This window comes from Lactuca saligna, chromosome 5 (assembly GCF_052625555.1).
Source record: "Lactuca saligna cultivar CGN05327 chromosome 5, ASM5262555v1, whole genome shotgun sequence".
Taxonomy (NCBI): Eukaryota; Viridiplantae; Streptophyta; class Magnoliopsida; order Asterales; family Asteraceae; genus Lactuca; species Lactuca saligna.
The window spans coordinates 153,595,114-153,620,735 of record NC_136421.1 but is presented as its reverse complement, the minus strand read 5'-3'; the positions used below and the strand labels follow the sequence as shown (position 1 = coordinate 153,620,735).

Below are 25,622 nucleotides of genomic sequence, written 5' to 3'. Positions count from 1 at the left end.
ATACCAATCATTTTACACATCAACATTTAAAGACTTCACACCTACAAGATAAAACATTCATTGTGCGTGCATCAATCAAAGACTTTGTCTTTCAAAACAGTTGGTACCAAACAACATGCCCAACTTGCAAGGATCCCATCTTTAGAAGGGGCGAACAATGGTTTTGCAGTGCACATGGACTGACCGAGAAACCAACTTACACGTAATCATCTTTCAAAAAAATTTGATATATTTAATCACTCTACAATTGCAATGCTTATAATTTTTTCCTATCCATAGATACAAACTCTCGGTTATCATCACCGATGCTACGAACACCATATCCGTAGTTATATCAGAGACATCATGTCAGAAGCTTCTAAGGTCATCCCTTGACAAATTTATATCCGACAACCCACTGGCAAATGGAAACATCCTACCCCGTCCATCACCGACCACAAAGGAGAAACAAAAACAATGTTAATCCAAATGCTTAGGGCATCGACTCCAGAAAACGTACGCTTTATAATAATAGACCTCGAAGCCTTAACAAAGATGTCTGACACGTCGGTCCCAACAACACCAACTCCAACCTGAATGACAAGAATGCGACAAAATGACACATCACCAGACTCATCCACAGCTACTCAACACGTTGCACGTGCTCTATCCTACCACCCTACATATACATACACACACGTTGAACAAAATAATTTTTTTTAACCAAAGTACCTTATAACAGACTACTGACTTTCACTCAACACGTCGCAGGTCCTACCCCAAAAGATAATGCAAAGCAGATAAGCAAATAGCGGATGTGACACAAAATTAACCAAAAATTTGTCTTTTGCCTGGGCTAATAAGTCTATCTTTTGTAATATAAGAATAAGACTATGACCCGTAGCTACCCAAAACTAATTCTACTAAATTCGGTATGGAATAATCCTGTTGTTCTAATTATTGCCGATGCCTTTTACTAACAAAATGCCTATCCATCCATATCCTTTTCGGTATATAATACCTTTCTGAAGTGACATATAATAAAAGTAGGACACTAACACACAAATCAAAAGCTGCTTGACCGTAACTCTAAAACTCAAACGACAAACGACTTTACTAACAATATGAAACATCCATATCTATTTGAGTGCATAATAGCCTTCTAAAGGCACATTCATAAATAACCATAAAAAGTAACCATATCCAATATATATATATATATATATATATATATATATATATATATATATATATATATATCTTTACTACTTATAAAAGAAATCTAACTATTTCTATAAATAGATTGAATATAATAATATTATTTTTTTAAGACGTACAAACGATTAAGCTAATATTACAAACAACCATTAATAAAATAATATTAAATTTTAAATTTGTTTTGATTCCTTATATTTCTCAGCAAAATCCTAATTTCATGGTCATTCAAAATTTAAAACCTTTTCATCCTAATACGCTTCAACAAATATCCTTTAAATGTTGCATTTGCAGCTGATTAAAATATCTCATAGCAGACGTGTGTTTGTTCTCTCCACCTTATAAACCCTGCTATAAATCCCACTGCCATGAAGTATTTCCCTTATAAACCCTAATCGTTTTTCTCCCTCTCTTAGACGAAGACAATGTGTTTTTTTTAAGAAAAAAAGTTTGAAAATATTCCAATTTCTCAAAAAAATTTACCCCAAATGCGAAACTGGGTAAAATTTTCCATTTTGCGAAGACTACAGGGATGCGAAATGAAAATTCTGCACTTTTGTCTTTTTATGACCCCATTTTGCGAAGTTGGACCACTTATATTATTTCTTGAAAAGATCAGGTGCCAAATGCGAAACTCTAAGCTTTCTTCCCCAATTCGCATTTATACATTAAAAACTTCGCATTTTCATTCAAATTCTTCGCATCTTGCATCCATCCGTCTTTGAGTTCATTCGCATTTCATCGCATTAACTGAGAAATTAATCAGTTGTCTCATATTCGCATTTCAGTTGTTTGAGAAACCCAGATACGAACCCAAATGCGAAACCCACTGATTTCAAATGCGAACCAACCAAAAATCATCAACCACGTACTTGTGTCACCAAATGCGAACTGAATATCACCATTAAATTCTCCTCGCATTCCATAGATGCGAACACAATCCAGATCTCCGACTCCAAGCTTGCGAAATCAAAATCAATTAACCTCAAACAAATCGTGAACTTCTTATGCGAACTGTTTTGACCCACAAAACCAAATGCGAACTCAATTGATGTCATATGCGAACTGATTTCATAGATGCGAACACAATTGATTTCATATGCGAATCCACATCCATCGATATGAAACCAATACCAGTTACAAGCAATTAGTAGCAACAACCATCGATCCTCTAATTTTCAATTACTCAGCCTTCGCTTTTCATACAACCCGTCGACCCTGAAAAATCGATAAACACCAAATGTCTCATTTTTAGATCGATTTTCTGATTAAATGTCATATTTGAAGAATGATCGATTTTCTGATTAAATGACCCCATTTTGCGAAGTTGGACCACTTATATTATTTCTTGAAAAGATCAGGTGCCAAATGCGAAACTCTAAGCTTTCTTCCCCAATTCGCATTTATACATTAAAAACTTCGCATTTTCATTCAAATTCTTCGCATCTTGCATCCATCCGTCTTTGAGTTCATTCGCATTTCATCACATTAACTGAGAAATTAATCAATTGTCTCATATTCGCATTTCAGTTGTTTGAGAAACCCAGATACGAACCCAAATGCGAAACCCACTGATTTCAAATGCGAACCAACCAAAAATCATCAACCACGTACTTGTGTCACCAAATGCGAACTGAATATCACCATTAAATTCTCCTCGCATTCCATAGATGCGAACACAATCCAGATCTCCGACTCCAAGCTTGCGAAATCAAAATCAATTAACCTCAAACAAATCGTGAACTTCTTATGCGAACTGTTTTGACCCACAAAACCAAATGCGAACTCAATTGATGTCATATGCGAACTGATTTCATAGATGCGAACACAATTGATTTCATATGCGAATCCACATCCATCGATATGAAACCAATACCAGTTGCAAGCAATTAGTAGCAACCATCGATCCTCTAATTTTCAATTACTCAGCCTTCGCTTTTCATACAACCCGTCGACCCTGAAAAATCGATAAACACCAAATGTCTCATTTTTAGATCGATTTTCTGATTAAATGTCATATTTGAAGAATGATCGATTTTCTGATTAAATGACCCCATTTTGCGAAGTTGGACCACTTATATTATTTCTTGAAAAGATCAGGTGCCAAATGCGAAACTCTAAGCTTTCTTCCCCAATTCGCATTTATACATTAAAAACTTCGCATTTTCATTCAAATTCTTCGCATCTTGCATCCATCCGTCTTTGAGTTCATTCGCATTTCATCGCATTAACTGAGAAATTAATCAGTTGTCTCATATTCGCATTTCAGTTGTTTGAGAAACCCAGATACGAACCCAAATGCGAAACCCACTGATTTCAAATGCGAACCAACCAAAAATCATCAACCACGTACTTGTGTCACCAAATGCGAACTGAATATCACCATTAAATTCTCCTCGCATTCCATAGATGCGAACACAATCCAGATCTCCGACTCCAAGCTTGCGAAATCAAAATCAATTAACCTCAAACAAATCGTGAACTTCTTATGCGAACTGTTTTGACCCACAAAACCAAATGCGAACTCAATTGATGTCATATGCGAACTGATTTCATAGATGCGAACACAATTGATTTCATATGCGAATCCACATCCATCGATATGAAACCAATACCAGTTGCAAGCAATTAGTAGCAACCATCGATCCTCTAATTTTCAATTACTCAGCCTTCGCTTTTCATACAACCCGTCGACCCTGAAAAATCGATAAACACCAAATGTCTCATTTTTAGATCGATTTTCTGATTAAATGTCATATTTGAAGAATGATCGATTTTCTGATTAAATGACCCCATTTTGCGAAGTTGGACCACTTATATTATTTCTTGAAAAGATCAGGTGCCAAATGCGAAACTCTAAGCTTTCTTCCCCAATTCGCATTTATACATTAAAAACTTCGCATTTTCATTCAAATTCTTCGCATCTTGCATCCATCCGTCTTTGAGTTCATTCGCATTTCATCGCATTAACTGAGAAATTAATCAGTTGTCTCATATTCGCATTTCAGTTGTTTGAGAAACCCAGATACGAACCCAAATGCGAAACCCACTGATTTCAAATGCGAACCAACCAAAAATCATCAACCACGTACTTGTGTCACCAAATGCGAACTGAATATCACCATTAAATTCTCCTCGCATTCCATAGATGCGAACACAATCCAGATCTCCGACTCCAAGCTTGCGAAATCAAAATCAATTAACCTCAAACAAATCGTGAACTTCTTATGCGAACTGTTTTGACCCACAAAACCAAATGCGAACTCAATTGATGTCATATGCGAACTGATTTCATAGATGCGAACACAATTGATTTCATATGCGAATCCACATCCATCGATATGAAACCAATACCAGTTGCAAGCAATTAGTAGCAACCATCGATCCTCTAATTTTCAATTACTCAGCCTTCGCTTTTCATACAACCCGTCGACCCTGAAAAATCGATAAACACCAAATGTCTCATTTTTAGATCGATTTTCTGATTAAATGTCATATTTGAAGAATGATCGATTTTCTGATTAAATGACCCCATTTTGCGAAGTTGGACCACTTATATTATTTCTTGAAAAGATCAGGTGCCAAATGCGAAACTCTAAGCTTTCTTCCCCAATTCGCATTTATACATTAAAAACTTCGCATTTTCATTCAAATTCTTCGCATCTTGCATCCATCCGTCTTTGAGTTCATTCGCATTTCATCGCATTAACTGAGAAATTAATCAGTTGTCTCATATTCGCATTTCAGTTGTTTGAGAAACCCAGATACGAACCCAAATGCGAAACCCACTGATTTCAAATGCGAACCAACCAAAAATCATCAACCACGTACTTGTGTCACCAAATGCGAACTGAATATCACCATTAAATTCTCCTCGCATTCCATAGATGCGAACACAATCCAGATCTCCGACTCCAAGCTTGCGAAATCAAAATCAATTAACCTCAAACAAATCGTGAACTTCTTATGCGAACTGTTTTGACCCACAAAACCAAATGCGAACTCAATTGATGTCATATGCGAACTGATTTCATAGATGCGAACACAATTGATTTCATATGCGAATCCACATCCATCGATATGAAACCAATACCAGTTGCAAGCAATTAGTAGCAACCATCGATCCTCTAATTTTCAATTACTCAGCCTTCGCTTTTCATACAACCCGTCGACCCTGAAAAATCGATAAACACCAAATGTCTCATTTTTAGATCGATTTTCTGATTAAATGTCATATTTGAAGAATGATCGATTTTCTGATTAAATGACCCCATTTTGCGAAGTTGGACCACTTATATTATTTCTTGAAAAGATCAGGTGCCAAATGCGAAACTCTAAGCTTTCTTCCCCAATTCGCATTTATACATTAAAAACTTCGCATTTTCATTCAAATTCTTCGCATCTTGCATCCATCCGTCTTTGAGTTCATTCGCATTTCATCGCATTAACTGAGAAATTAATCAATTGTCTCATATTCGCATTTCAGTTGTTTGAGAAACCCAGATACGAAGCCAAATGCGAAACCCACTAATTTCAAATGCGAACCAACCAAAAATCATCAACCACGTACTTGTGTCACCAAATGCGAACTGAATATCACCATTAAATTCTCCTCGCATTCTATAGATGCGAACACAATCCAGATCTCCGACTCCAAGCTTGCGAAATCAAAATCAATTAACCTCAAACAAATCGTGAACTTCTTATGCGAACTGTTTTGACCCACAAAACCAAATGCGAACTCAATTGATGTCATATGCGAACTGATTTCATAGATGCGAACACAATTGATTTCATATGCGAATCCACATCCATCGATATGAAACCAATACCAGTTACAAGCAATTAGTAGCAACCATCGATCCTCTAATGAGGAAACAGTTTCCTATTCGATTGTGTTTTGCAATGACAATCAATAAAGCTCAGGGACAAACAATTCCATATGTAGGTATCTATCTTCCAGAACCAGTATTCTCGCATGGACAACTTTATGTTGCATTGTCCAGAGGGGTTTCACGTTGCAATACAAAAGTATTAGTAAAGCCTAACGAAAATTCAAAAGGTGATGGGGTTTATACAGCAAATGTGGTGTATAAAGAAGTATTGCACGATTAATATTTTGTGTCGTCTTGACTGGTTGCTTTTTATTGGTTATTTGATGCATGATGTAACAAATAACACCATAGTTTGATTATATTGTCTTCAACATGTACTTTTTTTTAACATAACAATTTTGTAATGGAAACATATCACCGAAAGAACTCACGTGCCCCGCCGCTTTGCGCGGGTAGACGGCTAGTATATATATATATATATATATATATTAATTAGAAAGGGGATGTCAGACATAATAATCTAAATAACAAATTCATTAATATATACATTATACTTTATTTATATCCATCCAATAAAAAATCATTGTTATCCAAAGAAGACCCATCAACGATATATTTTATGAATATATACGGTAGACATTTCTAAACTTACACAAATTAATATTTCATTTATATAAAACATACATAAACATTTAGTCAAATACTACAGTCAAAGTGACATATAACTACCACACATTACGTGTGAAATTAAATGCAATACCGAATCCAAAAAGTTATATCAACCAAAAAGGCAAAAAACCACTCAATACCCCTTAATCCAGACATAGCCACCCTATATCCATCACTTCCCAGGAGAACATTTAATTCACTATATTTATTACAGCTCAACCACCACAATCATCCCCAATAAAAACACGTCCCCAAATGAATGGGCCTTCCACCAAACACCATGAACACCATCATGCAGAAGCTTGTGGAGCAGCTCCAAACCATGAAGATATCTTTGGCTCATCTCCAACAAACATACACAACAATCACCACAACCATGCACACACTACTAGAAGATGCCCCAGACGAACTACTATACAAGGAACTTATAATCACCAACCACATCAGCACCGATGTTGAGCAAGATTCCGCGCTGATGCTTGATACCTTTGAGACGATGCATACATGTCAGTAGCAATCAAAGTATGCAACAAAATCGTGCAGGACCATCCACCAGCATAGCAAGCCAACATGAGCTTCTTTTGCATCCAGTGCTATAATCTAAAATCGTGTAATGACCTTATAATGAACAAATGTCTCTTGATCCATATTCTGTCATACAATACATATGTCCAATATAAAGGAAATTAGATAGCAACCAATATCATAAACACTAAGAAATCAATAGGTTCATCGTTGTTTTTACATATCTGCCCCTACAGAAAGTAAATGGAAATAACTTCAAAGCATACCATTTAGTGAACATACTTATTCTTTATTTTTTAAACGTAAATATTTAAACCCTCTAACATCCGCGTAGGGGCAGTACTCTAGTTGTTATTATTATTATTATTATTATTATTATTATTATTATTATTATTATTATTTTTATTTTTACATCTTAAAGAAAAAGGCGTAAAAGTTTCGAGTCTACAAAAACTTGCCCTCTCAAATTCCCTCCATCCCCTTTATCAACCGGTCGGAGATCACAAATTCGCCGTCTCTCCGCAGATTTCCAACACTCTTTTCAAAACACTATTTTCAAATTCCTCGTTCATCCTCAACTCTCATCATCTTAAAAAAGGGAAAACAACATCGGGAAAGAGAAACCATCACCTCCCGCATCGACGATATTGCCGGCATTATCTTCTCCAGCGACGATGGCTGTCGATACAGACTTTACCTCGCTTTTTAACAATTTGAAGGTCGAAGATCCATGGCTTCCACCTAGACCTTGGGAATCAATTCCTACAGAAAGTGGACGTTCTGTCACTTCAACATCTATTTCCTCTCCCTCAATTTCAAGACGCCTCTACGACACATCAACTGTTTCTGTAAGATCTCTTTCTGGTTATACCTCTCATCTCAGCATCAATTTTACTTCCTTTTCCAAAAGAAATGTCCAATTGCTTTTGATGATTCGAACTCGGTACTTCAAAATATTGTAATTGACTCGGTTATTGTTACTTTTCACTTTTCAGACTCTAAGATGGTTTTGGTGGGATATTACTAAACCTATTTTTACGTATGCTTCAGGAGGCTAGTTTAGTAAGGCTGGCGATGAACGCTCTGCAAGGATTAGAGTCATCTCTTACAAGCATTGACAGACTATGCACAATATTCCGTTCTGATCCAACAGACAGAACATTTCACCGAATTCCTAGTCTATGGAACAAATCTGTAAGTACACTTGCTCTTGAGAAGATACTTAGATCCTTAGGCTGCATGGGCTGTGAAGTTTTCTTTCTCCATAAGTTTATTAGTCACTTCACGAACTTAAATCCGGATGAGGCAAGCAGCAATTATCCTCCATACAGTCTGGTCAACCAGGCTTTTGCAGTCGCCATTGGAGATGTTTTGGAAGGTTACATTGCTGCATTGGATACTTTATCTTCTTCTGTTTGCTTGAGAAGGTTATCATTTAATGATAGCATGATCGGCTGTCTTTCAAGTGTTGGGCATTCTGAGGTTACATTGTTGGAGGTTTTTCTTCATACGAAAGAATTGAGAAGTCAGATTGAGGTTATTGGAAGCATATGCAATGTGCATGATATATCTCTTTGTTTCTCACTTTCACCCCTTGAGGATTTAGGTACTCAAACAAAATTTAGTGAGTTTCCAAGAGGTGGTAATCTTCTTACTTATTTGTACAACGAGCTCAAGGTTGCTGATCCAGTCCATTGTTCACTTCTCAAAACTCTCTTTGTTCGCTCATGTGAACCATATTTTGACTTTATTAGATCCTGGATTTTCAAGGCCAAAATTGTTGATCCATTTAATGAGTTCATAGTGGCTGAAGCTGAGAGTCATCAATCTTATTCACTTTCCAACACTGGAGTTCTTGTTGACTTCCCTTCAGCCACCATCAGGGTAAACTGAATTGCATTATCTTTTTATTTTCTATGGTTTTAGTACTCATTTAATACTTATTCTTGCAATGTGGATGTTTCATTCCAGGAGGAAGATGGAGTTTCTGTTCCATGTTTTCTGAAGGAATTCTTGATTCCACTGTTTAGGGCTGGTCAGCAGCTTCAAGTACTGATAAAATTGCTGGAATTTTCTGATGGTGTTGGGAGTTGGAATCGTACTTATGAGGACTTTCTTCCATATTGGAGTAAAATATCGAGCTCCCATTTGTCACATGCATCTCATATGGCTTTCGATAAAGAAGGAATTGCAAAAATGGTACTTGCAAGAAGAGACTACTATAAAATCATGATGGAGAAACTCAAAAATCAATTGCCAAACCTAGAGTTCAGATATCATCAGGTGATTTCACAAAAGCCATACCTATTCTTGTTTACTATTATTGGTATTTAATATTTATCTCCCACAATTCATGGCTTAACTTATTATGGTTGACAGGTAATTCCACACTCTACAGCACCAATTTCTGTTTCTAATGGTAGAGGAAGTCTGGAATTACTATCTTCTTCAGCAAAGAATATGAATCAAAATCTGTAAGATCTCTTTGTTCATTTATCTAAGCTAAAGGAATACTTTGATAGTTTATTCTTTATGTTTTATTTTAAGAAAGCAATGCATACCCTGAATTAGGTAAAACATTGTGCTGACTTAATTAAATTGATGTGCATATAAATTCCCTAAACTTTGATATCTTTCTGTTCATCAGGCGACTTGTTACAGCAGATAGCGATCTATCTAGCATGACAGAAGAGTTCTCATATGAGAATGATCCATTAGATTCATCCGAATGTTCATCTGCTGAAGAAGACATAGAGAAATCTGAGAATATAATCGAATCTTTTCACGATGCAGAAGATCTGGAGAAAAAATACTTGTCTGCTTTAGAATTTAAATCAGATACCTCTTCTAATATTCTGTTTAAAAATTCTTCTCAAGTTAAGAGTCCATCCACCATAGGAAGTGTTTCACATGAGTCAGATATGAATGATTTGTCATCAACAGCAGCAAAAACTCAATATGAGAATAATCAATCACTTAATCCCATTGGTAATGTTTTAGGGAACATAGAAGATGTTGCTTTGAGTTTAAAAAGCTTGAAATCATGGGAAGTTGAATCTGCTAATAACCTAATACAAGGAACAAGCAAACTTCGTGAAACATCTTCCAAAGTCTATTTACCTTCTTTTGACTTTAAGTCAATACGAGATCCTTTTACTGAATGTGTAGATAGATTAGGAATAGGAAGCTCTAATAGACCTGACCATTTCTCAGTTCCAGCTAATAATGCTGCTACCATGAAGAGAAATTCCCATAAAGCCCCTGGTGATGATACACTCCCTGTCAACAAGACTTCATTCCATAAACATGAAGATATTCGTTTCAAAACTGATCACCAAAAACAAGAACTGTCACCAAATGGTGGTGGTGGTGGTGGTTGGCAAGTTATGCTTAGTGGCACTAGCAACAAAAATGTAATCCTCCGCCCTGGTGACCATAGTAAGATTGGTGTGGCTGCAGTTATTGAGATACCATTGGATTTTGTTCTTGAGAAATGCTTGTTGGAGGAGATTCAACTACAGTATCCTTAAAAGCTTAGATCATAGCCATTTATGGTATTTGGGTCATTTTCTTTTGAGTAAATTACCGAAATCGTCCCTTTGATATTGTCCAAAGTTACAGATTGGGTCCCTTGCAAAATTTTTCTTTAATAACTTTTTTTGCCCTGTAGTATGGATTTGTAACATTTTTCGTACCTGAGTTGGACACACTTAACAGTTACTGTTAACTTTTACAAAAAAACCATTATACCCTCGCTTTATATTTTTGTTCATCTTAATTTGTTACGGATTTTATCTGTGGGGCCCGGAAATTAAAAGACTGAAAAAAGGTTAAAAACGTTACAAATCCATACTACAGGGATGAAAAAGGTTTGCAAGGGACCGAATCTGTAATTTTGGACATACCACAGGGATGATTTCTGTAATTTACTTATTTAGGTATGGATGATTTATTGTTGTAATGCATTTTGGTTTTTGCTCTAGGTTTAACATGTATTTGGTTATGTTATCTTATTTAGTGTTGCATTAGTTTATGTTCTCCTTAATGTTGGTAGATATATTTATGTGAGTAAATTGACAATTAAGCTACTTGAGGAGGGTTTTTCCTTACAAGAACATTTGTTGGCTTTGAGGAGATACCACATGATGGAATCAGCAGATTGGGCAGATTTATTTATCGTGTCACTTTGGCAACATGTATAACTATTTTTTTTTTTTTCCCTTAGTCTCTTCTAGAAAGTTTTATGCTCTGATAATCATATACTGAATTGTTTTTTTTTTTTTATAGAAATGGTATGCCACGGAGGCAGATAAAAGGATATCTGAAATACAGGGGCTTCTAGAACTTTCAGTTCAGAGGTCTTCATGTGAAAGAGACCATTATAAAGATAGACTGTTTGTTTACATGAAAGAACAAGGCTCCAAATCTCTTCCTGGTTTTGCAACTGGTATGTTTGGTTTGTGGATTCTGATGGAATTGGAATCCAAGATTCCATTCGTTGCGGCTTTCGTTTGTTAAATGGATGGAATCCAATTCTGGCACAATCCTTCAAATTCCATGGTTGATGGATTTAGTGTTGGAGGAATTTACTTCCATTCTTCATTTTTTTTTTATTAATTATATATGGTATATTTGCAGGTATACAGTCCTTCAATGTTTTAGGCCTGGGTTACAGAGTAGATTGGCCAGTGAGCATTGTTTTGACTCCTCCTGCATTGAAGATATATGCTCAAATATTCAGTTTTTTGATACAAGTCAAACTTGCTTTATCTTCTTTGACTGAAATATGGTGTTCATTTAAGGTATTCTACTCCATCAATTGATTTCCATAATGCATGTAAACACCACCCTAAATCCTAAATCCCTAGGGTTTTGGGTTCACATATCTCTACTTTTTCAGCAAAAAAATTCACATTCTATTTTGATATACAGGAATTCATGCATTTCACCAACAATAATCGTCATTCTGATGTACAAAAATCCCATTTCAATATCATGGTGAAATTGAGGTACTCTTGAATATGACAATAAACAGTTTTATTTTAGCAAGAAACACATATAAAGCAAACTCTCAAGATGGAGCAGAAAGACTTTCTTGCCCTTCCTTCTGGCAATTCATATGATGTTATGTGTTGTATATTTCAATTATATATATTCCAATTTTTGTATGTTTCAGGCACCAGATTTTCCATTTTGTATCAACATTGCAGCAGTATGTTCAGTCTCAGTTATCACATGTATCTTGGTGTAGATTTCTACAGTCTCTTAAGCATAAGGTTCCGAATAATCATCATCACATTTAATATTTATATTTATTTTATTCATGTATTCATTTTCCAGTAATTATTATTCTTTGTTTTCCATTAGGTTAAGGATTTAACAGATCTTGATATTGTGCATATGGATTATCTCAATGATTCACAATGCATGTAAGTTATATAAGTTTACCATTGTTTTCACTTTTCACATAACACACAGATAGAAAATTAATTTAAATCTTTCTTAAACTGATTGCAGATGTTTTTTATCGGATGATATGAAACAAATAGCTGAGATTATTCAAAGCATTTTGCAATGTGCGCTGGACTTCAGATCTTTTGTTGTGCCAAACAAATCAGCTGTCAAAATTGCTCAGGTCATTTTTTACTGTCTTCAGTTATTAATTATTATTATTATTTTTTTAATTATTAGTGATTAAACAAAGCATAAAGCTATTTCCTTCAACAGGTTGTGAGCATTAAAGAAGCATTTGAGAAAAACATGAGACAATTGTATGCATGCTATATCAAGTCTCCTAAGAATGTGGAGTTCAGTCTTCCACGCTTCTGGGAGTACCTCAATTACAATCACCATTTTTCAGATGTTATTAATAAAGAAATGGGCCACCATATTTTTTCCTTCTAAAACTCTTATTATCAACTTTTTTTTTTTTTTTTTTTTTTTTTTTTTTTTTTTTTTTTTCACGTGTATGTGGTTTTTGATTGATGGCATTTTTTGGTGTGTAATTATATCATGTCTTGTTTATTTTCCTACTTTGTGTAATTAAAACTGGTTACTATTAGATGTGTTGACACTTGCTAGTAAAACATGCATGAGGTATATATATGGGTTTCTTTACAAAACTAGCTTCCATTCTTTGGTTGTGTATAATGTTTGACAAAAGTAGCTGTAAACTTTTGAAAGGTTTTAAATGACATAAATGGTTAAAAGCTCTCCGAAACTAATTGAAGTATAGTAAGTTTTTTTTTTGTTTAAAATTAGGGTTTAGGGTTTTTTAACATGTACTTTTGTGAATTTTTTTTTGAGAACTACAAACTCTTAAAATTTGTTGCCAAACATATCATGTATTTCTCACGTAGATCGACCAAAATTTATGGAATTATTTGTTAGTGGATGGTATTGGTAACTACTTGAAATAATGTTAATGAAATAAAAAATTTATAAAATTCTTAATTTCAAAGTTATGTAAATAATTGGGGAAAACTAAAACATTTCAGGGAAATAAATGTGACTTGAATATGTGATAATTCTAATGACAAAAAAAAAACCTAAAAAAACTAGACAAATTGATGATATAATTTGGCAAAAAAACCAAGTATTTTTATTGTAGATGAGAGTATCTTCAAAGTTGGATCTTTGTTAAGCTTATTAATTATTATCATTGAATGATTTTTTTTTTTTTTTTTGGGTAATTTACTTTAGCCAACTTAATAAAGTAAAAAGTCATTGAAGGAGTTAATCATTGTGGCTGCTATATTGCTATTATCATTACTTTATTGCATTCAGTTAAAGATACTGAATTTTATATATAGTTATTACTAGTATCAATTTCTGTGACTTATAACTTTTTGTTTTAATTTCTTTTGTTATAAAAATACAATATATAATTATTAAGCAGAAGTGTCTCTTTGCATTGGGGTTTTATTTGGGGGATGAGAGAGTAGTTTCTACTTTCTACTTGGAGTAAAGTACCAAGTAAAAGGGAATAATATTAATATGAATAACAATAAAAATAAAAAGAAAAAGAAAACAAGTACAGTAGCAGCAATAAAAGAGGGTTTACTCCACAAGTAACCTGGACTCCGATCATCTTCATCTCTCTCATATATATCTTCTTTGAAATTCAAGCAATCATCTAATCTGTATATATATATTTATAATTTATCTATAACCCTATATTTATCTTCTTCAAAAGATTCTATGATTGGATCCTGCGTTTTTTTCTTTGCTGATTACGGTTAGGCCTTTTCAATTTCAATCTCCTCATCACTTTCATTCTTTCTCTGTTTTGATTTTCGATTTTAGGTGTAGATCTGAACCTGTTTCCTCGAGATATATAGAAATTTCTTTACGATATGCCTTGCTTTTCCCTACTCATGACTCTCAGAGATCTAATTCACCGAAATTTCATTCAACTTCGTAATTTTCTCGTCTACTGATATTGACTTCTTTACATTGAATCCCTCTTTGATTTGCTTTTCGTTCGTCTTTCAATAAATTAATTATCCTTATGGCCACTTGTTGAGCGATTAAAAGTTTCTTCAAGGTAAATTCTCCCACTTAATTACTTATTCGTAGCATTAATACATGACTGTGCGTGTGTAAATGAGTGAGTATGTGCATGCTTCTTCTGCTAAATTCTCGATAATCGAGCTTCAATCCATATACATTTTTCGTTGTTGTTGTTCATGTGATTTTGATGATTGTGGTGAGGTGTTATCATGAGCAAGATTGTTTAATTTTACATGGTATCTTTCAGTTTATAGATTGTTTAATTTTACCTGATGCAGTTGTATTTATTAGCACAGTTTCCATCAAACTCTGTCATGCCATTTATGGATTCAGATAGTCAGATGTGACTATGCAACAATTCACTAAAGTTCATTGTTTTTTAATGTCATTTATCTATTTTCTGGTTTTGTATCTGTAATTAACATGGTATTGTTTTGCTTCATGGAGATGAGCAACATGACAAGTGAAAGTGAAGAGAGAATATCCTGCAAAAATTCACCAAGTTTTGATGAAGGTAGCACTGAAAGTGAAAGAAACATGGTAGAAGGAACAGGATTTGGTTCACTAAAGAAAGGTCCCTGGACATCTGCTGAAGATGCAATCTTAATGGAATACGTGAGCCAGAATGGAGAAGGGAATTGGAATGCTGTTCAGAAGCTCTCAGGGCTATCTCGTTGTGGTAAAAGCTGTCGCTTACGTTGGACAAATCATTTAAGACCTGACCTTAAAAAAGGCGCATTTACCCCTGAGGAAGAACGCCTCATCATTGAACTTCATGCTAAAATGGGAAACAAATGGGCACGTATGGCTGTTGAGGTTTGTGCTCTTCTCATCTACACTTTTATGTTTCCTTTGTTATATGTATTTGTAGTATGTATGCATTTGTAACTTACCAAGTTGCTTTAGCTTCCAAAACCAAGATAGTTGTCTTATATCTAAAACTAATTGGGGTTTAGGGTTTAGGGTTTAGTATGTTTCCTCCTAAATTGCTGAACTTCCACCATGTAGATATGCTCTATGTGTTGGTTTTTGGCTTCCAAAACCAAGGTAGTTGGCTTCCAAAACCAAGGTAGTTGTCAGTCAGTCAAACACAGTACAACCTGTTCAGTGTTGTTGTCATGTCCTACACTGAAATGGCCCATGGGTTTTTCATTATTCATTACTTTTGGTTTCAGTTACCCGGACGCACAGATAACGAAATCAAGAACTTTTGGAACACTAGGACCAAAAGAAAGCAACGTGCCGGATTACCAATTTACCCTCACGACATCTCTTTCCAACAACTCAACGATAACTCCCAGAATCAAAACATGCTCATGTTCCCCAATGGCGATTCCGGAATTTTCCCACCAACCACTAACCTCCACATTCCATCCATCGATTACAAAGATTTCATACTAAATGACGAGTTTTACCAAAATCAAATACCCACCGAAAGTAGCTTGCTTGATATCGCATTCCCCATGCCAACACCATATCCACCCAAGCGCATCAGGCCATGTGGTGGTGGTGGTGGTGGTGGCGGCGGCGGTGGTGGTGGTGGTCTTGGTGATGTTTTTTCTGGTATGAATGGATATGAAGATGAGAAGATTGGTCAAACTTTGACTACATCTTCATCTTACTTATGTAATACAGGTAGCCATGCCTTTATAAATGGCAACAATTGTTCATCTTTTGAGCCTAATTTATGGGCAATGAGGAATGAGCTCCCTTCACTCCAATATTTTCATGGTGCACCACCTTCTTCTTCTTCTTGTTCTTCCTTTGAAATCGAGTGGTCGGAATCTGATTCCCACTCGCGTAGGAACAGTGGCCTGTTAGAAGCTGTGCTCCATGAATCAGAAACCTTAAAAATCTCGAAAACTAAGAATGATCTCAATAATGTTGATGATCAGAATTTAGTTTCGGATTGTTATGGTTCACCATTGACTTATTCAGCTGCATCCGTGTTTAGTGAATATACTCCAATCAGTGGAACCTCAATGGATGAACATCTTTCGGTTGAGGCTACTTCAGGTGACATCTACTTTTCTTTTTCTTTTTCTGTTTCCCTTTTTTTTTTTTAATTATTTAATAATAATTGATTATTAATACTAATGATAAAAAAGAAAGAATAATTGTGTGTTTTTGGTGATGTAAAGTTAAGCAGGAAGCAGGTGAATCTGATGACATCTGGAATGACGTCAGCTGTTTGAGGCCGGATTCTCTTCTTGGCTTAAACTGGTTTTCTAGTGATCCCATAACTTCACTTGTTTCCCATCACGATGACACCTCTACGACAATCCACACAGCGTCTCAATATCTTTAAACTATTATTATTATTATTATTATTATTATTATTATTATTATAAAATAACACTTGTTTGCAATTCCTTTAAACCCGGATCTTGTTTTACTATTTGGTTGGGATATTGTGATATGCTGAAAACCTCTTGGAATATGTTTCGCTTATTATTGATACTACATTTCTAGAAAGAACAACTAGTACTTCATTTGAATAGGTCTTCCAGTTTGTTAATCAACCTCAATAACATGAGAGGGTCAACTCATCCAACAAATCAGCATTTAGAATCTTGGTCAAAATTAAAGGATAATCATTATTAGGGAGGAATTAAATCAAGGACGACATGAGGAGTAAAAGAGACGTGAAGTCCATCAAGTTTTAACTACGAATACTCTACCCCGGCAAACTGTTCTGGACCCGGCCCAAAGACAATCCTATTAGGCGTACTTGAGCCCGTTATACACAACCCTATTAGGCCTACTTGAGCCCGCTAATTGTACTTCAGTCTAAAATATAGATCAAACAGCCCAATTAGGCTCCCTCCAAGGAAAAGCCTATTTATAGGTCTATTTAGGTCCTGAAAATTACCCAGATTAATCTCCACAAATCTAATATTTTTGGGATTTGTGTATCTCATGAAGGGGTGGATCAATTGGTTGTAAAAGTGCGAAATTACCTTTTACTTATTTGGGTTCCTGGTTGGTGCTTCTGGCATGTTTTAATGCTTGGAACGTCATTATAGATAAGTTTCAAAAGAAACTTGCTTCTTAGCAGATTTGGTTACTTTCCATAGGGGGTCGTGCTATGTTATTGAAGGTTGCTTCTGGGGAGATGACAAAGGTGACTGTAAATTGCATTGGGTTAAATGGGATATTATTTTACTCAATAAACAAAAAGGTGGTTTGCATATTGGTTGTTGGAAGCTTTTAACAAAGCTTTGTTATTTAAATTGAAGTGGTGTTTTTTGGTTGACTGTGGCTCGGTATGGGTCAAAGTGTTAAAGTCTTTGCATGGGAGACCGGGTGGTTTCAGTTGGAATGTTGGTTCGGTTCTTAAGAAGGTGTTTGGCATTTGATAATTGGTACTATCAATCAACTTCATGACCACTGTATTAATCTCGATGGATGCTATTATTCGAAAAGTTGGTAATGGAATGAGATTTTTTTTGGAAAGAATGGTGGATTGGTGATATCCCTTTGATGGTGTGGTTTCCTAGGCTTTTTAGATTGGAGACTGATAAAGATTATCAAAGATGGAATGTGGTTGATTGGAATTGGTCTTGCGTAGTGGACGATACTCTTTTTGTGATTATTTAAGAATTGAAGATCTTTATTTTTTGGTTTATTTTTTTTGGATTGTAGCGATAAGTAGGTGTTGCATGTTGGCAGTTCTATTGAGTTTGTTGTTTCGAAGGCCCATAGATTCATTGATGATATCTCTCTTCCCGATGGTTCTTGCTCTACTAGATGGAATAAATATGTCCCTCATACAGTATTTTTTTTTGGAGATGTCGTTTAAACAGGTTGCCAACTCGTGTGAAATTGGTTGACAAAAAGGTGTAGATGTCCCGCATTTTATTCTATTCATATCTTTCATCTTTTCATTCAGTGTGAAGTGATTGGTAACCTTTGGACGTTTGTTGGAAGATTGTGTGATGTTTCTATTCTTAATTTAACAGAAATTGAAGATGTGGTCGGGTGGATTGATTCTCCTTGTTTAGCTATTATAAAGAAAAGTGCAGCGAAAACAATTGTCATGATTATGTGGTGGTTGCTATAGAATTTTAGGAATGATATTACATATGTTTATATGCGGATATAATTTTTATATGTTATTCATATATGAATTACAAACTTACTTAGGACATTAAAATGACGTATTACCTGTATTCATTTATGAATATTACCTGTATTCATTTGTGAATATTACATGTATTCGCGTGTGAATATATTTTTTTTTTATATATTATTCACATATCAATTACATACTTGCTCTGTGTTTTTAAAAGATATACATTGATTCTCGTATAAAGACATATTCACTTGTGAATATTACGTGATATATTTAGTTTATGCATTTCATCGAACAGTTGGCGTGCAAATAAATTAACTTATATAACTATGGTAAAAAATTCACAATTGAAGCTAATAATTACAAAACAAATCAAATCATATCAAAATCGATTAATAATCAATAGGTTTATATAAAAAATTGTGAAAAAAATGTATAAAAAACGAAGTTTTTCAAACTTGAAAAATGATTTTAAAAAAAATCTTCAAATATATGGTTATGTTGATGAACTTTCGATTGCTACCTGTTGCTTGATATTGGCGAAGGTTCCTTTGATGAAGTTTCGATGATTTGTGATCACTAAATGATGTGACATCGATAAATATGGATTATTTTAACGATTTTGCTTGATGTCAATGAAACTGTACAAGATTGAATCACGAGTTACACTTAGTAGTACAAAGAAATGTTTTTAATGACGAATCACAACATTTTGATGAATAAACGAAGATTTTTGATGAAGAATTGATGTTTTTATGAAGTGTCGATGTCTTTTTTTATGAAGAACATGTGATTTTGATAGCGAACAAGTAGTAGAACGTATGATGTTGATGAAGAACATATGATGTTGTATGATGTTGATGAAGAATACAGAGGAATAATCGAGATGAATGAATAACAGATGGTGTAGATGAAGAATAGATAAACGATCCAGAAGAAATAGTATCTGTGATTGAAGGTTAATATATCATATTTACAAGTTTGCCACCGTGTATTTTATGCTAATATGCTAATTAAATGATTGGCTGAGAATGATTTCCCATTCTCAACCTTTTTTATTTTCTCAGTTGAACTTACCCCTCTCTCTCTCTCTCTCTATATATATATATATATATATATATATATATATATATATATATATATATATATATATAGTACTCTATATATTTATTATAACAGATGTCAAAATTATTCAACCAAAATTCATTTAAAATCTAATATTTCAAATGTTTTTTAATAATGATTGTTATAATTTCAACATATGTTACTTAATTGATTAAAAAAATATTAATATTTTGAAACTCCTAACTCTTAAACTTATATTATTTAATTTGTTAGTTAATTAAAATATTTTCCTATATAAAGATAACATTTTTATGTTTGGTTAATCATATTTATTTATTATTTTTTTTATCTTTGTTATCTAGAATGCATGTAATTAGAAAAGAAGATGTAATATGTTCCCAATAATCCAAGCACTGATCTAATTAAAGGTATATCTACCCCCAATAAAGAGTAATTTGACCTTCCAACCAATTAACTTCTTTTTGAATTTATCCAAGATAAGAATCCAACTACTAGTTTTCACCATATTATTTCCCATTGGAATGCCTAGATAAATGAAAGAGAAATAGTTAGCTTCACATCCCACTATGGCTGTTATATTTTGAACATAAGAATTAGACACACATGCCATATATTTTCTATTTGTGCATTGGTAAACCCGACGCTTCTTGAAAGTACTTCAAAACAGGGATAAGATTCTATGTATTGCAGATCGACCACTTATCGATGAATATGACATCATCCACATATAATAAATGAGACACCTAAACATTTTTTTCACCCATATTAATAAGAGAAAAAAGAGTTGCCTCTAGCGCATCAAACATAACAACATTTAGCACTTCCATGACTAAAAGAAAAAGAAAAGGTGATAACAGGTCTCCTTGACATAAACCTCTCTCCAATTTGAACTCATAGGTAGGGTTACCATTAATCAAAATCAAAGCCAAGGAAGAAACTAAGAAATCATTAATCCACCTTATTCACCTAGAACTAAATCCTATGAATTGCATCATCTTCAAGAGAAAACTCCAAGATACCAAGTTATAGGCTTTCTAAAAATCAAATTTGAGAACCATGATTGTTTTCTTTATCTTCGTACACCAAGAAACCATCCCGTTTTATAAAAAGGCCCATTTAGATTTGTCGTCCCTTAACAAAAGAATATTATTCAATGTATGCCCACCACGGAATCAACCATTTTAGCTAGAAGTTTAGCTAAAGTTTTAGCTATAATCTTATAAATTACACCAGTTAAGCTAATAGGATGGTAGTCTTTTGTGACAATCGAAAGGATTCCGTCACTAACCGCCATTAGGAGAGAGTAGGAATAATAGATGTAATAGCTTAAGATTATAATATTTGATTTATGAGATAATAAGAATCAAATGTGCCATTACATTTATTGTTAAATCGTTGTTAGGCTCGAAAATAAGCGTCCAAAAAGTTATACCGTCTTCAAAGGTGGTTAACGTATTTGGAAAGTACTCGTTAATGTGATCCCAATGATATAAGATTCGTAAAAATCCGAATCCTAATGAGAGAGTTATAAATTTTATAAAAATAAAAATCAACCTCGTAATTAAAGTTAATTACGTCAAAACGGTATTTAGAGATTGGTTGAGTTTTGACTAAAAGTGCAAAAAAGAGATTCGTTGTACTCCTTGAGGTATAAATGTTAGCACAAAGAATGTAAAAAACGGGGTCCGTATGAGAGATATATGATTTTTGTAAAAATCGTTTTTTACCCCCGTTAGACACAAAAGTGAAAGTCAGAACTAGCTAAAACAACCTAAAAGAGACTTATAGTACTCTTTGAGATCATTACATAGATATAAAGAGGGCTTAGATCAGAGCTAGCACGACAAAGTTAAAAATTTTACAAAATCATTTCGTGTGTGCGAGGTGCGCGTCTATGCCCGTCGCGCACCTGACACCGAATTCGAGTAGATTTCGAGTGACGTGGCCAATTGGGGAGGCGACACGTGGTTGTCTTTTGGATGGAGCCACAATGATCACGCGCAACGCGCATTGATTTTTTCACCGCGAGCACCCCAAATCCCTGCCTATAAATAGAAGTGCAGACCCCTTCTGTAGACCTTCTAAGCCTCTATTTCTCAACTCTTGAACCTGCTGCACCCTTGGAGTGGTCCTCGGAGTCCCGAGCATGATTCAACCCTACATCAACTGTCTCACGTGTCAAGGGTGAGTTTACGGCCCCATTTTAGTATTTTAAAAGTTTTATCAAACTCCTTTATCAAAATATAGTTATATATATATATATATATATATATATATATATATATATATATATATATATATATATATATATATATATATATATATATAAATATTAATAGTTATATAAAGCATGAAACCTTAGGATAATGTAGCCATAAGTACTATACCTAGTTGTAAGCTACGATATTATGCCTAAGAGTTATGATGTTCGATAGTCTAGGAAGAGATATTACCTATACGCTATGTTGACCAATTCCCTAGGATAACATAGTACCGAGAAGTAATGCTGGTCATATATAGAGATATGCAATGTACCTAATCGTTAAATATCCTGTTTTAACCATAATTAGGATATATATATATATATATATATATATATATATATATATATATACACACACACACACACACAAGGTAATTATGAGATTTATAAGTTTTAAGTATCAAATAGAAGGTAAAAGATTTATATTGTGATAGTTATAGTAAACCATTAAGAAAGAAAGATAAAAGATAAAATACCTAAGGTTAATGCATTTGTGAGTTGTTATTATTCATCCTTAGCCTGATTAAATTTGGCTACCCCGAACCTGTAATCGTTAGTCTTGCGAGAGCCAGAAAGATATGTATGGATCTATACGGGGTTTGACACCCCAACTGCAATTTCTAGCTACAATCCCAACAAGATAACTTTCTTTATTATTCAAACACTATTCGACATCTGATGAAGCGTCGTGCGGGGAAATTATTAGTCTACAACGTCGATTATGGGGGCTCATAGTAATAAATTACAACCACCTTAGAGACCCAACTACCTAGAGAGATGCCTTTAAATAGTAAATAAAATACTTTAGGATTAATAGAATGTCATAAAATATAAAGATAATAAGATAGGATAGGTAGAGTACCCTATAAAATATAATAAGTTAACTCCGGTAAGATATCTTAACAAAGATAGAAAGATTTTTTTTTTATAAAAAGAAAAAAGATTCTTAAAATACAATTAAATAAAGCAGATACATAACTCATATTAGCTATATCATCTACATATACCAAATAAGCTATGCATACAAACATATAAGGATGACATGGAAACCCTCCAAGGTCTTACACCGGGTGCCACTGGAACCCCCACGTGGTCTTAATCCATTGCCATGGGAACCCCCACATGGTATTAACTACCTGCCATGGGAACCCCCACATGGTCTTCACTAACTACCATCGGAATCCCCACATGGTCTTAGCTAACCAAAGAAATATCATGCAAGCTAAACATACAAACATGCTAGGATGCCATGGAAACCCTCCAAGGTCTTACACCAAATGCCATGGGAATCCCCACCTGGTCTTAATCTGCCACCACGGGAAACCCCTGGGGTCTTCCATGCAAATATCATACCCACATAACACATAACCAACTAAAAATCCACATATCACATAAAGAGGCCGGCCTTGGTGCCTTCGACCCATTGGTATGGTGAGAAGACTCACATCTCAAGAAATGTTGAACTGGTAAAAATCAAATCCCAACTCACAACTTCGAACTCAACCACCTACACCCACCCTGCAACTAACTTCTATAAAACCCAAAATTAACAAAGATACCCTTAAAGTCAAACTTGGTCAACCCTGGTCCAAGTCAAAGTCAACAGTCTATGTTGACCAAACTTGTCGAGTGCACTTGCTGACTCATTGAGTTCCTTCAGTTATCAGAAAAACCAGGGAAAACCATAGCCAACTCGCCGAGTTGACATGCCAACTCGTTGAGTTCGCATTATGTCTAAGGGATCGGGGAAACCCGAGTTAACTCGCCGAGTTGGCAGGGCAACTCGTCGAGTTTTCCTAGTCTTAACACATTCAACCACTTTTCCAGCGAGTCCAAAGCCCCAAACCATAGATCTGATCCCCTATGATGCAAATACCACGTAAAGTTGCTACCTTTACATCCATATATGGCATTAAGGGGCTAAAACACTCAATCATAGCTTCTTAAGGGGTAGGATGGAAGAAACGTCCGGGGGTGGATGGTTTTCATTGTATTGTATCATAACATAGAGAATAATAGTGACCATAGTAAACACAACCATCAATAATATAATTGAAAATTTTACATTGTTGAATGCATTATATGTTTCAAAATCAATTACAGTATGATGATAAAAATTGAGTTTCTATCTGACGCCTTAGTGTTCCATCCTCAAAAGCTGGCAGTTACCTGTTTTAGTAATTCCCTGAGAATACAAGTAGTTTTGAAAAAGTGTTAACAATTTAGTTGGTGAGTTCATAAGAATTTGTAATGAGTGAAATGTAATCCTTTCCTTGCAAATAATAGTTTTTGTTTCATAGAAAAATCCAATATTTTTCCTTAAAATGAACTGTAATCTTAGAAAATCCCTAAGACCGGAGGGTAAAGTATTTCCATACTCGAAGTAGTAGTGTACGGTTTTAAATTTATATAAAACGATTTGAATGTATGTTTTCACATAAACTAAATGTATCGTTGTTTACCCATGTGAGTTATGATGGGTTTTGAGCATTACAACATTCCTATGGTGCACATGCGACCCTATTTGCTTTGGATCTAGGTTTTTATCAAGTTATACATGCAATTCAATTTTCCAAAGCAAGAAATCTAATCTAGCATACAATTTTCGGATTTAATAATTAAACAAGAGTTAGAGGAATACCTTTCTTGTGAACTAGTTGTAACAAGCAATCCTTTCCTTGATCTTGACCTTCAAGAGCTTAGTGAATCAAGCGTTGCACCTTTAATGGAGTCACAAACACCACAAGCAAATAAGGAGGAGGAGGAGAGCCGAATTTCGGCTAGGGTTTCCCTTGAAAGTAGTGGCCGAAATTGAGAGGTTAGGGCCTTTAAATACTTGTGGCTGCTAGGGTTTCTAAGTGAAAACCCTAATTCTTGAATTAGGATCCAAGCAGTCCATGAACCCCTTTTCTATGAGGCCTTGGATGATTTCTATAGGGCCTCCTATAGATTTTGTCCAACCCTTTACATGGGAGTCCAACAGCCCAATATTGCAATTATCAGTGATCTGAAATATTAGTCCCCCTATTTTTAATCAGTCTTTTTTAATCCCAAAATTAATTCCAAATTAATTTCTGATTAACACTAATTAAATAATATGATTTCTCAATTAATATATTATTCTTATAATATATAAATAAATGATTAAATAACCTCTTTCTCCAAAATTCATTCTATCCAGTTGCTATGGTGAATGCAACCAAAAAGGACCATACTACTATCGAGTCAAGTACATACCAATTATAGTTATGGGCTTAGATAGGGATGAAAGTGGGTTCAAACCCGGACCGGATGGATCCGGACCCGAAAAACCCGGAACTGGTTAACGGGATTTTATAGAAACGGAAACCGGACCGGTATATAGGAACCGGTTCCGGGTAAAGTGGGTCTAGAACCGGAAAATCCGGAAACATCAAAGTGGGTAGGGTTGGAACCGGATAAAGTGGGTTTAGAACCGGAAAAC

At 34.7% G+C, this 25,622-nt stretch overlaps 2 protein-coding genes across 4 annotated transcripts; both read left to right on the top strand.

Annotated features, from left to right (window-relative positions):
* Positions 1–7,671: 7,671 nt before the first annotated feature.
* Positions 7,672–13,253, top strand: LOC144997156 (Spc97 / Spc98 family of spindle pole body (SBP) component). Of its 2 annotated transcripts, none has more exons than XM_078956987.1 (13): positions 7,672–8,071; positions 8,274–9,107; positions 9,195–9,506; positions 9,603–9,697; positions 9,871–10,743; positions 11,278–11,419; positions 11,511–11,670; positions 11,862–12,025; positions 12,156–12,232; positions 12,400–12,499; positions 12,591–12,652; positions 12,741–12,858; positions 12,951–13,253. In XM_078956987.1, the coding sequence occupies exons 1-13, from the start codon at positions 7,898–7,900 to the stop codon at positions 13,125–13,127; spliced, it is 3,288 nt and encodes a 1,095-aa protein (XP_078813113.1). In that variant the 5' UTR covers positions 7,672–7,897; the 3' UTR covers positions 13,128–13,253. The 2 variants fall into 2 exon arrangements, with proteins under 2 accessions (XP_078813113.1, XP_078813114.1); XM_078956988.1 differs by having other exon boundaries at positions 7,961–8,071; positions 8,219–9,107.
* A 1,007-nt stretch (positions 13,254–14,260) lies between these two features.
* On the top strand, positions 14,261–17,173 carry LOC144996939 (transcription factor GAMYB-like). 2 transcript variants are annotated; one of them, XM_078956737.1, is made up of 4 exons: positions 14,261–14,769; positions 15,183–15,551; positions 15,911–16,751; positions 16,877–17,173. In XM_078956737.1, the coding sequence occupies exons 2-4, from the start codon at positions 15,183–15,185 to the stop codon at positions 17,041–17,043; spliced, it is 1,377 nt and encodes a 458-aa protein (XP_078812863.1). In that variant the 5' UTR covers positions 14,261–14,769; the 3' UTR covers positions 17,044–17,173. The 2 variants fall into 2 exon arrangements, with proteins under 2 accessions (XP_078812863.1, XP_078812862.1); XM_078956736.1 differs by lacking the exon at positions 14,261–14,769 and having other exon boundaries at positions 14,776–15,551.
* Positions 17,174–25,622: the final 8,449 nt, after the last annotated feature.